Source organism: Cyphomyrmex costatus, unplaced genomic scaffold (genome assembly GCF_001594065.2).
Source record: "Cyphomyrmex costatus isolate MS0001 unplaced genomic scaffold, Ccosl1.0 scaffold148, whole genome shotgun sequence".
In the NCBI taxonomy this organism is placed as follows: Eukaryota; Metazoa; Arthropoda; class Insecta; order Hymenoptera; family Formicidae; genus Cyphomyrmex; species Cyphomyrmex costatus.
In genome coordinates, this window is record NW_017275477.1 from 367,793 (window position 1) to 383,321 (window position 15,529).

Consider the following 15,529-nt stretch of genomic DNA (forward strand, 5'->3'; position numbering starts at 1 on the left):
ATCGGGAGATCTCTGTTCGCGATAACTAAGGCAGCAGGTTCGTGAACCACTGGATAAATTTGTCAACATGATCAGATTAGCACAGATAGGTAGAATAATCAGATACTTTTTCATGTTACGAAATAATGGTGACGATTGGCGTGATTTAATCATACGCTTCTTCGTAATGTAAACAGAAGTTTTCTAATATGATCAATTTTGTGTCTACGTTACGGTCACGATGACGATTCGTTGCTTCTCGGGGTTCCGAACGTAAATCTCGCCAGATTATGCCAATAGCGATAATGGTATTTGTAAAAGCGGGAGCTTCATTCGGCGAATTGCAGGTTTCAGCTTAATCCGAACGTTCTCCAAGCGTGCCGCTCAAACACCGCCCAAATCCGTGTTTAAATACTGTAAAAAGTTCCGTCGATTTTGCGACTGTATCCGGGATTCGATTGGTCCATATGAGGACCCTCGATATTTAATTTCACGCTGCTCGGATGAATTCTCCGCGGTAAAGTTGGCCCACTATGACACCTCGATTTATCCGCCGATAAAGGTGCCCGAACTACCGATTTAAGTTCCTCGTCCGGATGACCGCTCACGTGCATCGGTCTATCTGGTTTAGGTGGTTCCGGTAAAATCTAAAAATGTTCAAATAGCCCTTTATTTTTTATACTAAAATTTTTTTTTATTATTTAATAATGCATTTGTATATCATATATAATTCAATTTATTATCATTGTATTTGATTCATTTTTTGTACCTTAATCTCGTTTCGCAAGACACGCCAAGTTTCTCTGCCGAGCGTTTCCGGCTGGATAGGCACGTACATCTTCGAAACTAGAGTGTCTCGACTGTGAGCATAAACGCTGTTTAATGCTAGATCGAGGGCATCACGTGGAACCTGTAAAAGCAGTTGTGCATGGATAAAAATTGTGATATAATAGAAAGTTTTACTTTTAGAGAGTATCGAATATTGAAACCTGTGGTCTGTCGAGTCGACGATCTCTGCGGATGCTGTTTAGAGTGTGATGAGCAAAGAGACGCTCGTGAGCGCTTAATTTAACGTTCCAATTTTTATCTAATGGCGAGACTTTATCTCCCAACACAGGCCCGCGTGATGTCCATGCTCCTTCTCGGGAGATATCCGGTACAGGATATGGATTCCGAATGTAGAATGCATGGGCCATTATAGCGTGACCTATTCCGACACCGCATTTGAGAATATAAGATGTACATACGCATCAAATTTTTAATTGTGACATGCTGTAATCCTAATGTCTTTGTGAGTTACGAGCAAAGTCCTGTCAGTGAGTCATTCGAACTAGTTTATTGAGAGAAGTATGCAAAAAGATTTAGAATATTATCGACTATTCATATGTTTTAAAGATTTCAATTTGACGTAAAAGTTAAAATTAAATTTGAAAAAAATTAAAATTAAAACTTCAATTTAAATAACAACTTAAATTAAAACTTCGACTTTAATTAAATTTAAAGTTTCTACCTTGTAGATTCCACCATTCTACGTCTAGAATTTCTACACATTTTTCATTTTTTTTTTAAAAACATTTTTTATTTGCGATTGAAAAGTACGAGAAGTAGAGAGGATCGAAACATTATTACTTTATCTCGAATTTATTTTTATATGCCTTCTCATATCGGTTTTAATATTCTTTAATATGTATTTAATTTTACAATATTTCTCTAATTATTTAAAACGATATTTGATATGCTTTTATTCTCATACCAGCCGCTGTTTTTATAGGGTTAACAATTTCTCATTTCATGTAAATCCGCAGTAAACAATGCCAATCCGTTCGGGATTCAAGAGGTCACATCCGGTCTTGCAGTCTGCTTCTTCGGGATTAAGACAAGACTCTACCGCAGCGAGTAACACTCCAGTCAACATACGAGTCGCGTGGATTTCGATCCTCATTCATAAACGCAGCCGATCTTAACTCATACGAACGGCCTGCATCGCATCACTCTCCACGGGGTGTCCACTTATCGTTTCTTCCGCTCGTTCTCGCTTTCGCGGTGGTATTTGGATATATTTCCTGAGCTCAAAGTTTCCCGAATGTTCTTTCATGCTTTTGTGTCATGAAAGAACCTACTATGAAATTCGGCCGAGGCTTTTCACGAGTAATACCATTCATAAGTCTTTTCTTTCGCGGTTGTTCGAATTCAGCTGATCGGTTGATGTCGCATCCGGCAGAAATGAGTTTGAATAATAACATTTAATGTCATTATTCTATATAAAAAAAAAATATACATATATATATACAATCGTGTTGCAATAAATTGTTACTATTTGCGTGCTCGGTATCGGGTCTTCGAGAAATTCCTCGAGTAAACCGAGAAATCGCGAATCGCGGTTACACACATCCGGGCTCTTCCCGCATTTAACGTATTTTGCTCAGGAGGTGGTCGGCCACGGCCAACGCCGACGTCCAATATTAAACCCGCAGTAATTTATGTTAGCGCGAGCGTGCATAATGCTGTTTGTATAAAGCGCTACCGCCACGTGTCGACTCGTGCCGACGGTACGTATCACTCCCTCCTGCCTGTCCTTTAATTCCCGCTGTGCTACGTAAGCGACGCGCAAAATCCCTAGTACGCACGCATGCTATTTTAAATGCATCCTTGCGCATTTTGGGTTCTGAGATGCACACGAAGAGAAAATAATATTCCATTCTTTGATAGAAATTCTAGCGCGTTCTTACTATAGATAACTACTATCGATCTTTCATTTTATGCTTCTTAATCCCTGAGTTTTTAGAAAAATTTTATATCGAAAATATTGTTTTAAAGAAAAATAATGTCTATCATCTTGGTATTGATTAATTTTTAGTATCAAACGTATGATCTTGATATTTTATTCTTTTATTATATTCTGTTCAGAAGAATTCTTATTTTCTAATTATCCTGATATTATATAGATAAATGGGTTTCGAATGCGACGAAAAAGTTGCATCCCTTTTTTTTCTCGGCAGATGTCGGTCTATTCCGTAACGTAGATGCGCTCTTCGTGGATGATAGGAGGGAGCGAATCATCTTCCGCGTCATTGCTTGTTCGATCTCTCCTTCGGGGCGTCAGCCCGGGTTGTACGATGGGGAGACGACACGCGTAATCGCGTAATCGCGTAATCGTGGCGCGTGCTGAAGTTCGGGTTGCGGGAGCTTTGCGTGCGTCTACACTGGCACACGTGCGACGTTGTTCACCCTGAATCAACAGCGATCGCGAATCGCACAGATCTATTCGTGAACGTCAAACGGACGCGTTTGTCCGTCCGCTCGTCCGTACCGTGAATCCCGGCAGCACATTTTACGAGATAATCGGCGCAACGACCTGAATCGGATTACCGTCGACTATCATAAGCGCATCAAGTGCACTTCGAAATGACGCTAATTAAGCAAGATACGTGATTGCAATAATGATCGTAATTTTATATATCTTTCGGAAAAGTTAATTATCGATATTGTAATACAATTACAGTTACATTGTTCAGATGACAAAAAATGAAATAATTTTTTAAATTAATTTTTGTGATATTTTATACAAAAATTGCATAATAGAAAAAATTTTAACGATATATACTTATAATATGATTTCTAATTAAAAAATTTAATACATATTGTATTTTGTTTAAAAATAATGTGTTTGATTACGTGAAAAATATTTATAATATTCTTCTTACATATATGATTTCTTAAATTGGGCTAGCTTTACATTCTTGAAAATTTTTTGAAAGTTTTATGTGTTATTAAAATTATTTATGTAAACGATGAATGAAAAATACGAAGACAAAGCGTGAACCTAGCTTTTTACTTTTTCGACTTCATCGTGTTTACTGCACCATGCAGCAATGTGGCATATTCCGTAGAAATGACCGAGTTTCTACGACTGTACTGGAGATTCCGCTTCCCTTTAAATCCTAATCCGGTAATATTCTCGGGCCGATATACCGGCATCGGTAATGGAATCGCGCATTCAAATGGACATCGTTTCCCACCGACGGCGATGGCGGCAGGAGGCAGGTCGCGGCGAGGGACAATGCCAGGGGATGATATTGCCAATATTTGGCTTGATTCTGGTGCGAATGTGCTCGGCTGTGTGCCGAGGGGTGCGCTCGCTCTCGCACCCCCTTGAAGCGGGGTTGGGTAGGGCGCGTCGGTGTACGTTAGACGCTCGAGCCGATTACCATTTGAATGTCCCTACCGGCGGTCAGCCTTTGTGAGCCCTCGTGACACTGACCGCACCTACCTATCTATCTAAGGGAGAGATTCACCTACCCCCTCCCCCCCCCCTCTAGCCGCCCCCTTTTTATCGACGACCGTCTGTTCCACGATGATGCTGCGCCGGGAAGAGTAGTCGTTGAGATTTGTCAACATCTCTTACTCCCACTTAATTTTTTTCCACGATCGTTCCCGCTTGGTTGTCGACCGGTGTGTCTCTCGTTCGCAAGATCGATCGAATTGGGCGTCGAATCGAGAGCTAAAAAAACTGATCGAATTGGTCGAACTGGTGGTGCGAGCAGTTCACTCCTAAGAAAGTGGACACTTCTAATCGATGGAGTCGAAGGGGCGTTCCGACGCTCAGCGCGCTTCCCTTTGTTTCCTCGTGACCTGACATATTTGTCGTTTCTCCGGTATTGTGTCTAAAAAGGCGACAGATGATGACGAGAACTGGGAAAGATTAACGTGGTCTTGTTGGGAAACATACGAACTGATTTAACCAAACACCACTCCCTATCACAAATGTACATTTGAAATCGGGGATACGTTATCCAGGATGACGTATCCTGTTTTTAATGTCAGAAGTTATAAATTAAATCTTTAGCTTTTACATATGTATTATTAACTCTTTTGCAATGTCAGTGCATCGGTATCTACCGATTTCGAATTAAAAACAATAAAAACTTTTATGCGAATTTTATTATAACGCCACAAATTCTTTGAATAAGGAACAATTTTGCACGGACTTTATCTCGTTTTCACTTTCATACTTTTAGTTGAAAAAGTTGAATAGCCAAAAAGAAAAATTATGCAGTAATAGAAGAGTCTTGTAAATTTGAATTTTATATATACAATATTGTTTATATATCGTGTACTATAAAATAAACTTGATAATTTTAATTGCTTGTCGAGATGTTGTCTCTTCATCAGTATATATGAACATGTAAGATTATATGGATATTTAAGTATGTGTACATATATTGTGTATTAATTTTGAAAGTTCATCATCTCTAAGCGTGTGTACTTCATCCTAAGTTCTAAATATAAGTAGGAAAATCTTTACTCTACTTTTTGAAGATATCTATCTTCCAATAAAAAAAAAAAATATTTATAACAGCAAAACAAAAGTAGAGTTTCCAATTACGATTTTCATAAATAAGTCAACTAGAGAATTGCCATGATGTAGTCCGCTTTACCCTCCGTGTAGAATAATGTCTTACACCCTGCGTGACCGATGCGACAAAACGAATAGGGCGGATGAAGCGTCGGTGCGACAGGTGGCCCGTGAAATCAGTGCACGAGCGCGCCGTTTTCCACGACCCTCGCTCGATGCGGTTCATTAGAAAATTAAGTGCATAATAATTAGAGTCGGGGTGTCGATAGGTCACGTTAAACGTTCCGTCTAACGATCTATCACATCACATAGCCAATTTATTCTTCATGCGCGATTTATGTAGTATGGTTATCAAGTAAAATATTACGTTCATTTTTTGTAATTTATTTAAAAAAATTGGGCCACATGAACATAAATCGAACGATTGTAATTTATAATAATAAGAATTATAAAGAAAATACCGCCGATATTCATATCACAATGGTAATCAATTTAATTTGTGATATTGCTATCCCAACTGCATTCCAAGATTGACAAATAATTAGCGCGCAATTTGCAGAACTGGAAAATGCAAAATTCATACAGAAATATTATTAGAACACAGAGATCTAGCTCTAACCGAATGAGGCTGTTAATTTATATCTGCAAATATAAATATGCATTGGTAATTGATATAAATTAGTATAAATTATTATCGTGCGATGAATTCTTGCTTGAAAGAAAAATAATGTTGTATTCTTGTATATTAATTGAATTAGTTGAGTAGTATTATTGTTAAGAAAAAGCTCGATTCCGCATTCATCAAAGAATTCGTGCGTGAAATATTTTTCGGTAAGTATAGAACATTCCGTATACAATGCTCGTGCACAATTTGCATACCGATGATCGAGGGGGGTGCTTGCGCGGTTTCGTGCGTTGCGCGGGTGGGCTCGCTGGTGTATTTTAGCATTTCACGTTTGTTTCCATTTAAATGGTAATCGGGTTCATAATGTAATTGTATTCGCCGCGTAAGCCCGGGCTCACCGCAGCGCTACGTCCCGGCCATTGTTTGCATTGTTCTCCTCGCGGTGCGAACAATCCGCGCGCCGCATTGCCTTTCAGCCTCGCGTTTCGGCGAAATCTAAACCCCTCGGCCCCCTCTCTCCCGCCACTTGCGCTTGATATTTCACCCCGATTCGAAAACAACGCGTATCTCGCCGACGAATGTCCATCGAATGCTTATTCGATTGGAAATATCTATATCGATGCAGAGTTTTTAATCCGCTGATTCAAATATATGCGTAACAGAAAGCACACGACACTCTCTAATTTTTAATTGCAACCATCAACTAAATCATTTTCAGAGTGAAATAATACGATATATATCGTATTTCACATAATTCCTATATTTTATTTATGTAATAAAAAATGTAATAAGTATTTCTGAAATTATTATCCAAATCATATCTCTCTCTCTCGACACATTTATTATTATACATAGATAATAAAAAATTGAAAATAGTAAACTTCGTTGTAATGTACAACGACATTATTTTCTAACGTTCTTTTCTCTCGGTGACGTGATTTTTTTTTACGTAAATTTATAGAGACGATGTAGATCATCGCGCAACGTTAACCAGCGTTATCTCGCATGGGGGACGAATCGTTAAACAGCTCACGGAGGACTCGCAGAATCCGTCGAGGTGAAACACGGAGCGACGGCGGTCGGGGTTGAAACGAGGTAGGCGAAGGGGGCGTTATTGTAACGCGAGGGATGTGCCCGACAACGTAACATACGCATAACGTATACCTATATGTATACACGCGTGCTCTCGCGCAAGTATACGTATATACATACGTCAGAGTCGCGGTCGCCTTTCTCTCATACATATTCATCAAACGCTAATTAATCATCGCCCGGCACACCCACGGCAAACCACCCCCTTGGCAGCCCACGAAGCTGGGGGGGAAAAAAATGCGAGTGTTGTCACGCAGACACCTCCATATATTACGAGCTACATCCAGATGTCGAAGTCGTCACTGTAGTGAGATTTTTGCATGGTTACACGAGAAAATATATTAAACTCGGTTTAACAAAAGATGCTTGCACTTTCTCTTGAAGTGCATTAAAAGTGTTTACAGATAAAAGGGAATGTTTAGCAGTTAGCTCGATACTTGATACAAGTTAAAATATCAGAAAGGATGTTATCGAACTTCTGTTAATTTTAATAAACGAATAATAACTTAAGGGGAATTCTAAAATTTACAGTTTTATCGATTATAAAAGCAATAATTTTTGTAAAGAATTTTTACACACTTTGACAAATTTGGAAATTTTTTTCAGAATTAAAGTACACGCATTAATACTAAGTTTCGTGAGTGGAGTTTATGATAAAAACAAAACAAAGTTTTTGAAATTCAGATCTTTATTATCGTTTAACTCAATATAACCTGTAGAACTATCAAATCGTGATATCATTTGCTTATATAAAAGCTCTGCAATATTGGAGTCATACAAAATTAGAATCTCCACTCTGCAGACTAGTAGATTACATGAAGAATGTCGAGAATTTAAAATTTAAACTTAGACATTTAATTTGAAAATTTTTTACGAAAATTTATACGTATACGTTAAGTCCCATTGGATCAGCAAATCAGCGATAACAATCTTTAGTAGGAGTTTGATCTTTAGTTTAGAATCCCATTAAAGTGCTCCCTAATCTTTAATCGATATTTGAAACAGAAGTTATATATCTAAAGAAATTATCATTGTCACAGCAAAACAAAAGAAATTGCATTTAAAGACTCGTCATAAATTTTACAGATATTATCTGGTGTGCGAGGAGTTGATCAGTGGCGAGGTATCAATACGGCGGAAACAATATCAAAATATTCACGAGCACTCCCGCTCGTATAGCTCATAAATATCGTCATGTGGGGCGATCAATCTAAATTGTAATTTTGTAATCCCATTAAGCAGGCGGCCACCTTCGCACGCACTTGCGGGGTCTTTCCGTCGGCCGGCCCTTTTCACGCAGACGGGCCGCGTATAATTAGGTATCGTTTATTTTACATCTGAAGGCGCCGCACGCTGTGGGGTGACATCGCCACCACTAAGATATAGTGTATATATATGCACCATGGGTTTTTGCACATACATATATACGATCGCGATGTGGCAGTGGCTCATAGAACGCTCGACTGCTAATGTGACGCGATCATCGCCATTCAGCCATCGTCCATTGATATTATACGCGCCGTGGGGATGCCCGCACCCTTCTCGCCCTTTCGGTATTTCCTGCCAACTCTGCCTTTGCCGTGGCACCCCTCCTCGGCTTTTCTCGTGGAATAGCAACGCAATTTTCTACGTCACTGTTCGTACATTACGCGATCTCTCGCCCGCGAGATGATGAAGGTCCGATGCTTCATTGACTTATTGATATCGAGAAGAAATATATCGTTTTTTTTGTTCTCATTATAACGAAGGTTTTGGGTGTTATTTCAAGAAAATATACGTTACTATGTATATATATATATATATATGGTTAAAATAAAAAATAATTAGAAGCAATTTAATTTATCGATTGCTATCGTTTGTCTCTTTTTATAAAAATATCTCTTTATCGAATCGAATAAATCATATGCTATAATTTTATGATATCTTGCGACTAAATATTTTAAATATTGATAATGATAATTTTAAGTAATAATAAGATAATTATTATTTGAGTGATTTATATTTGATTAGTATGTAAATATTTCTTTAATCTTTATCTTTCCGTCAGGCAAGAACTTTTGAAAGTACAATATTTCAAATATAAATTTAAAGGGGCCTTATTTTTAAAATTATTATAAAATACAAGAGAAATGTCCCACATGTATTTAACACATTTTACAGTATTTTCATATAAGATATTCAAAAATACAGTCCCTGGTTGATAAATTGAAATCTGTAAAATATAAGTAAAATACAGTTCGATTTCTATAATAATCAATAGAAACTAATTGTCAAAACTTTAATAATTATGTAAGATTTTTATATAGTTTGAAACAACGTAAAAATTCTATATGACTGGTGGAGGATTAAAAATCGAATAAATTATATACATACATACGTATATTTCATGATATTTTGTGATTATCATAAAAATTTGAAATATTTATTGAGATTATTACTTGAGAGACTTTTTTCTTTATGCGATTAATAATATGATATAGATGTATAAGGAATCAGTAGTTACGCTAATATATTTATCATTACGTATAGTTCGTTGTATAGAATGACTTACAAATATGAGAAGAATTTGCAAAAAGAGTGAACAAATAATGTATACGACAAGCTCTCATGATTTTGCGCGATAAAAATGCCATTTTTTTTCCCTCGCTGACACTTGAAATTTCAAGATTCGAGAATGTGGCGCGTTTGCCGTTTGCTGAAAAACGTGTTGGTGTGTTTTGACTGTCGCCATCAAATCACAACGGAGCGGCAGATTGCAAACTGACAAATGAGCACGGGGACGCGACGCACGGTAGACATATGGGCTTCATAAAAAAAGAGAGATAGGTGGCCTGCAGTCGATCCGAAATTAATGGAGACCAAACACCGCACATTCTGTATCGCCGCCGTCCCCGCTGTGTGTACACATCGGTGATCGCTATTGTGCTTCTGTTATAATGTGTGTACACACCCCCTTTAGCACAATAGAATGATCTATGACCGCTGCAAGTACGAATCAGCAAGTCGGAACATTATCCTACGATTTTTTTCCGTTTTCATTTCACTCTTATTATTTGGATCTTCGACGCAGCGCGTTTTCGAATATTTTGTTAAGAGGTGCTTTATTAAAAATTTTAAAGTTATTACTTTAAGATTGAAAAATGTCCAATTTAAATATACAAGTTATATTTTTCATAATCTTTTGCTATCTTTTTCAGTACTTATTTTGCTACAGATAAAAATCTTATAGTTCAGAAAATTTTTTTAAATGTGAGACAAATTGTGAATTATACAAGTGGAACAAATATGTGTGTATAAATATTTCTTCTGTCTAAATATTTAAAAAAATATAAACGTAGATTTATGTTATAAATCATTTACTTTGAACGTAAGGCATTAAAGATATAAATCGCGTTTATTTTGAACATAAGAAATTAAAAGAGGTATAAATATTGGTACACTAAAAGAAAAGATTTGATTACTGCAGCAAATTAGATGGTACAATATGGCATTGTATTTTTAATTTGTCATATTCAGTCAATCTTTTTTCTCAATAAAAATTATAAAATTATATACATTTGCATGACTAAATAATGGTTTTTAATTTATGCAAAGAACATATGTGTTTCATTTTTATTTGTACAGAATATAGTATACACACATTTCAAAAGTGGATATTTTCTTGTAAAAAGCGAGAAAATTTTACACCTTGCTCGCAGGATATGCTCGTAGGGGTGAATTTTCGCGTGCGATCATGTAATTCGGCTGCGTCTAAGCGTGCAAATAATAAAATTGGATTTCGCCATCCCCGCCTTGGCGCATACGTGGCGCGTGACTCGGGAGGGTAGGTTTTCGGAAGGTGGACAGGGGCACGGCGGGGTCCGAAGGGGCCGCATGAGCTGGCGAGATCAAAGACGCCCCGCAGCAATTCCGTACCTTCTACGTGACATATTACGTGTAAATTGACGAGGACAGGCACGAGTGGTGCGGTACCTAGCGAACTTTGATCATTTCACCTGTGGGACTTGTACGCCTGCGGCAGTCGCGATAAGGAATACGATTGTTGCCGATAAATTCGCTTTTGGCTCTGACGTACTTATAACGATGCTGTTTGATGATGCGCGCAAATCGAAAAGTGCATAACGTCAATCTTTAGATTTTTATATGTTGGTGTACATAATATTTAATGACTTTGGTTTGACATAAAACTTACTAATTTGTCGATTAATTTCAGTTTTACAAAAATTTTTAACTTTTATTTTTAAAAATTAAATTTCAAAAATAATCCTTTTTCTAATTAGTGATACAAGAGCCGAATTTAATTTATTATAATCATAAACTTCTTTGTTTAGCTTCATATTGCTTCACACATAATTTACATAAAACTCACATACATATACAAATATATATAAAAAAGAATATATATATGTATATATATGTATGTATAATTTTATATAAATAGTTATATAATTAAAATATTATACTTCAATAATCTTTATCTTTAAAATAAATTTGTATACATGTGTGGTAAGAAAAATATTATTCCTATTTATATATTAAAACTTTTCCGTCGGTTTCTTAAGATATATTATGTGTTCGTTATTTCGCTCTTTTTTTTAGTTCAATGAAATTAAGAGTTTGTGAATGATAATTGAAAAATTCCGATAACAAATATGCTTCAATTGTTATTTAATAGTAATCTTATCATGAATAAGGAAACCAAAAAATTAATGTTGATTATTTATTTCGCGAAAAAACAAATGTATGAATATTGAATTAACAGAAAGTTGTATATTTTACCTTTGCAAGTAAGAAAGATGATTTTTGACGTTCGTTTGTCACGACTTGCTTTGCACAGAACACATTGAAAGTGCTCGATAGAATAGTTTCCCTGGTAACAAGTGGACACATTTGTTCGTATATGGACGCAGAGTTATGTCGATATTATTTCGACAAAAGAGGCCTGGAATACTCTTTCCACGCTCCATCTTTTCGTCACTTTTACGACTTAGATATCTCTCTGCAGTAGATAACATTAAAATTCACACAGATTGAACTTACCTGCCTGAAAATACTTGAAGTACCAGTATTCGATGCTCGCACTCAATCGGTAATTTGAAAGTATTGAATTTTCAGAGTGGAACATGATCTCTAGTGTATCCTGATAAGGTATACTATTATAAGTTTAAAACGACAATAAGTACTTACATCAAAAGTCGATTTTGAAAGTCTAAATATAATGATATGATATTGACATGACTAACTGTTGGTATCACAATCTATATACAAATAATTAAAAAATATAATTTATTATTTTGACAAAAATTATTAAATGTTATATTTAACGAAAAGAATATGTAGTAAAAAATTAAAAATTATTTAAATTAAAAAATATTGATTTTAAATGCGAAAATTTTGGGACAATATTATTGTAAAATATAACAATATAATTTTAGTAAAGAGTAATATTTTATAAAATTTTATAAAACAATAGATAATATCCGATTAAAATAATTAAATATTGTACAGGTTTCTTTTTTTTATGTAATTATATCACTTTATTTAAAATTTACCCCCAAAAAAGGAAAATTAAAATTATTATACATATTTGAGTTTAATAAAATCATTTATAATATTATAAATTTTTTGTAAAAAAGTATATGCATATACTGTCAAGTAAATTTATTCATGATTTCTTTATCGGCTTCACCTTTCTTGGTACAAATTATTTGAAAGTAGTCTTGTATGATGGCAGCACTTGTGTACAGAACATTTTTATTTTACATTATTTCTAAGTATAAAATTAATAAATTATTATATCATAATAGGAAATTAAAAATTAATTTGATATTTAATTGCATATATTACGCTTTGTTTAAAAATTTGCTCGTTAAATAAATATAAATTTTACATTTGTAGTTTTATATGCAATATTTGTAATATTTATAATTATTTCGCAAAGATATTTATGAAATTGAGAAATGATTTTTTTTATAATTTACACACATATATATACATCAGTCTGTTAGTTCTATTTATATTATTTCTAAATTAAGATATTAATTAATGTAGGTATTACTTAAAATACTTACGATATCATAAAGATATATATACAATATATTTTTTTATTTTTGATGTTTTTATGTTCATATTCAGCTATAAATAGTACTGCGATTTGATATTTCCTATTAAAAAACTTCAGTGTAAAGTATAAGATAAGAAATGTTTGAATAGGAATCCTCAATGCGATAACTTTTATATATTTATCAAATATATAAAATATATATATATCTTTTTAATCAGATCTATTTAGACAAATTTACTATTATAAGTATTAAATTGATTATAATAATTAATTACTTATTTTGAATATTAAAAGCATTAATAACAATATTTCTAATATTCAAAAGATATAATTAATCACTGGCCAATTTAATATTTATTATATTAAAATTCTAAGGATGAATCTGATATATTAATATATTGAATCTACAATAATATGAATGTAATATTTACAGTATTAAATTTTTCTATATAATTAGTATATAAAATTAGCGTTAATTATATTTGACACGTGATCTGAGCCATATGAATAAAAAAGCGTTGTAACCATCCCTATGTCGCAGTGCCACGTGGAGTTGGCGGCCCATGTATCGGGTGATTTACGGCACGTCGAGATAATCAGCCCACGAGGGCACGTCATATTTTGATAGTGCGCGCGCAAAAAATATGTTGGCATGTTTCGGTCGGCCAACGTATTATTAAATATCATGTATTATTTTGCCCTCACGGGGTCAGCGGCGATAATGACGTAGTAACGGCTTGTGGGGTCACGTGTACGGGGGTAAGGCATCACTACGACGGTTCTTATTGGCCGACGCTGCCATCGTACCACCCATAAACGTTATTCTCGTATGCGACGATAACAATTGTGTATTTTCACGCGGGGCAACTAACCGATGTTTGTCAGCGTAGAACGCGCTGATAACGATAACAAGACGCTCCGTTACACCCGTCCGCTTTCCTCATCGTCATCATTGTCAATCGTTGAAATATATCGATATTTCTGAATCATTTTTTAAAAATAATGAAAATAAACATTTTCTGAGAAAAAATAATACAAATTTAATTTTTTTTACAGATATAAATAATATAAATTTATTTTTCTTTTAAAAAATTTTTATTTTTTAGCTTGGAACGTCACGCGTGCGCACGCGCGCGCACACACACACACACACACACACACTCTCTCTCTACTCACTTCATTTCGCATTTTTGTGATATTTTAAATAAGCATTTTTTCATGTATTGTCATTTGTATGGGTATCTAATTTTGAAAAATCAATTTATTATTCAAAAATAATACTTTTTTCTATGTTGCAATATACTTTGTATATTTGCATAATTTAATACATTAATGTTCAATTAGTATTGTTGTAGATGTAAATTGAAATATTCAGGGTCTAACGAGGCAATTATCATTACCATTAATCTTGTAGATTACCTATTTAATCGAAAAAAAATTTTATCTTACATATAATCGTGCTAATGATAGGTATATAATCGCGTCATTTCAGGAATATATTACACTGAGAAAAAATTATCTTAATAAGAAAAAATAAACTATTAGGAACTATCAAATAAATCAATTTCTTGTGTTAAATAATATTTTTTTTGTATCAAGATGTTTTTTTTTTAAATAAGAATACAATTGATTTGTCGAACATTGTATACTGAGGGCATAGTATCTTCGAGGATTTCATATACTGAAAAAAAATACCTAAATCTTGATATAAAAAATTTTATTTAATAGAAGAAAAGTGTTTATTTAGTGGGTCGTAATAGCTTATTTTTATGTATCAAAATATTTTTTGTCTAAGTATATAGAATTTTCGAAGATACTGTACCCTCAGCATACAATATTTGATAAATTAGATGTATTTTATCAGGTTGCAAAGGTCGTAACGGGATCGACGGGATACCATATATCTTTACGAGATTTCAATAATTTAAGTTTCATTATCTGCTGATTTATCTATAACTTTACTGCACTTTACTAACTTTGATAAACACTTCTTTATGCAGCTTGTATTTTTCTATTGAAATTATAAGCTTATTTATACAAAAAATATAAAAGAAAAGAAAAATTGCTTTTTTCTCTTTGTTGCTTAAGGATAATTGATACTTTAATATTATTTGTTATAAGTAGGTTGTGTAGGTCTAATTCCTAAATTTATGCATTATTGAAATTTGTTTTATATTCTTTCATAATTTTATATAATGTGTATAATATTTATAGAGTAAAGTACATTTAGTAGTTTATAGTCTTGTTTTTAAATTAATTTATAGAAGAATAGCTTAATACATACGAGTGCATACAGGAAAACATTTTTCTTTAATAAATGAATAAAAAAAGATTACTATACATATATAAACTATCATATGTACTATATATGTTTTTATATTTATTTATTAAAGGAAAATATATTTCTATATGT

General features: G+C 34.0%; 1 protein-coding gene across 1 annotated transcript; it reads right to left on the bottom strand.

The window, feature by feature from the left end:
• Positions 1-345: 345 nt before the first annotated feature.
• LOC108783329 (uncharacterized protein C1orf194) lies at positions 346-1,190 on the bottom strand. Its single transcript, XM_018551877.1, has 3 exons — positions 969-1,190; positions 749-889; positions 346-626 (listed from the first exon to the last, which is right to left on the bottom strand). Exons 1-3 carry the CDS (start codon positions 1,173-1,175, stop codon positions 387-389), a joined length of 588 nt encoding a protein of 195 aa, XP_018407379.1. The 5' UTR covers positions 1,176-1,190; the 3' UTR covers positions 346-386.
• Between the last annotated feature and the right edge of the window lie 14,339 nt (positions 1,191-15,529).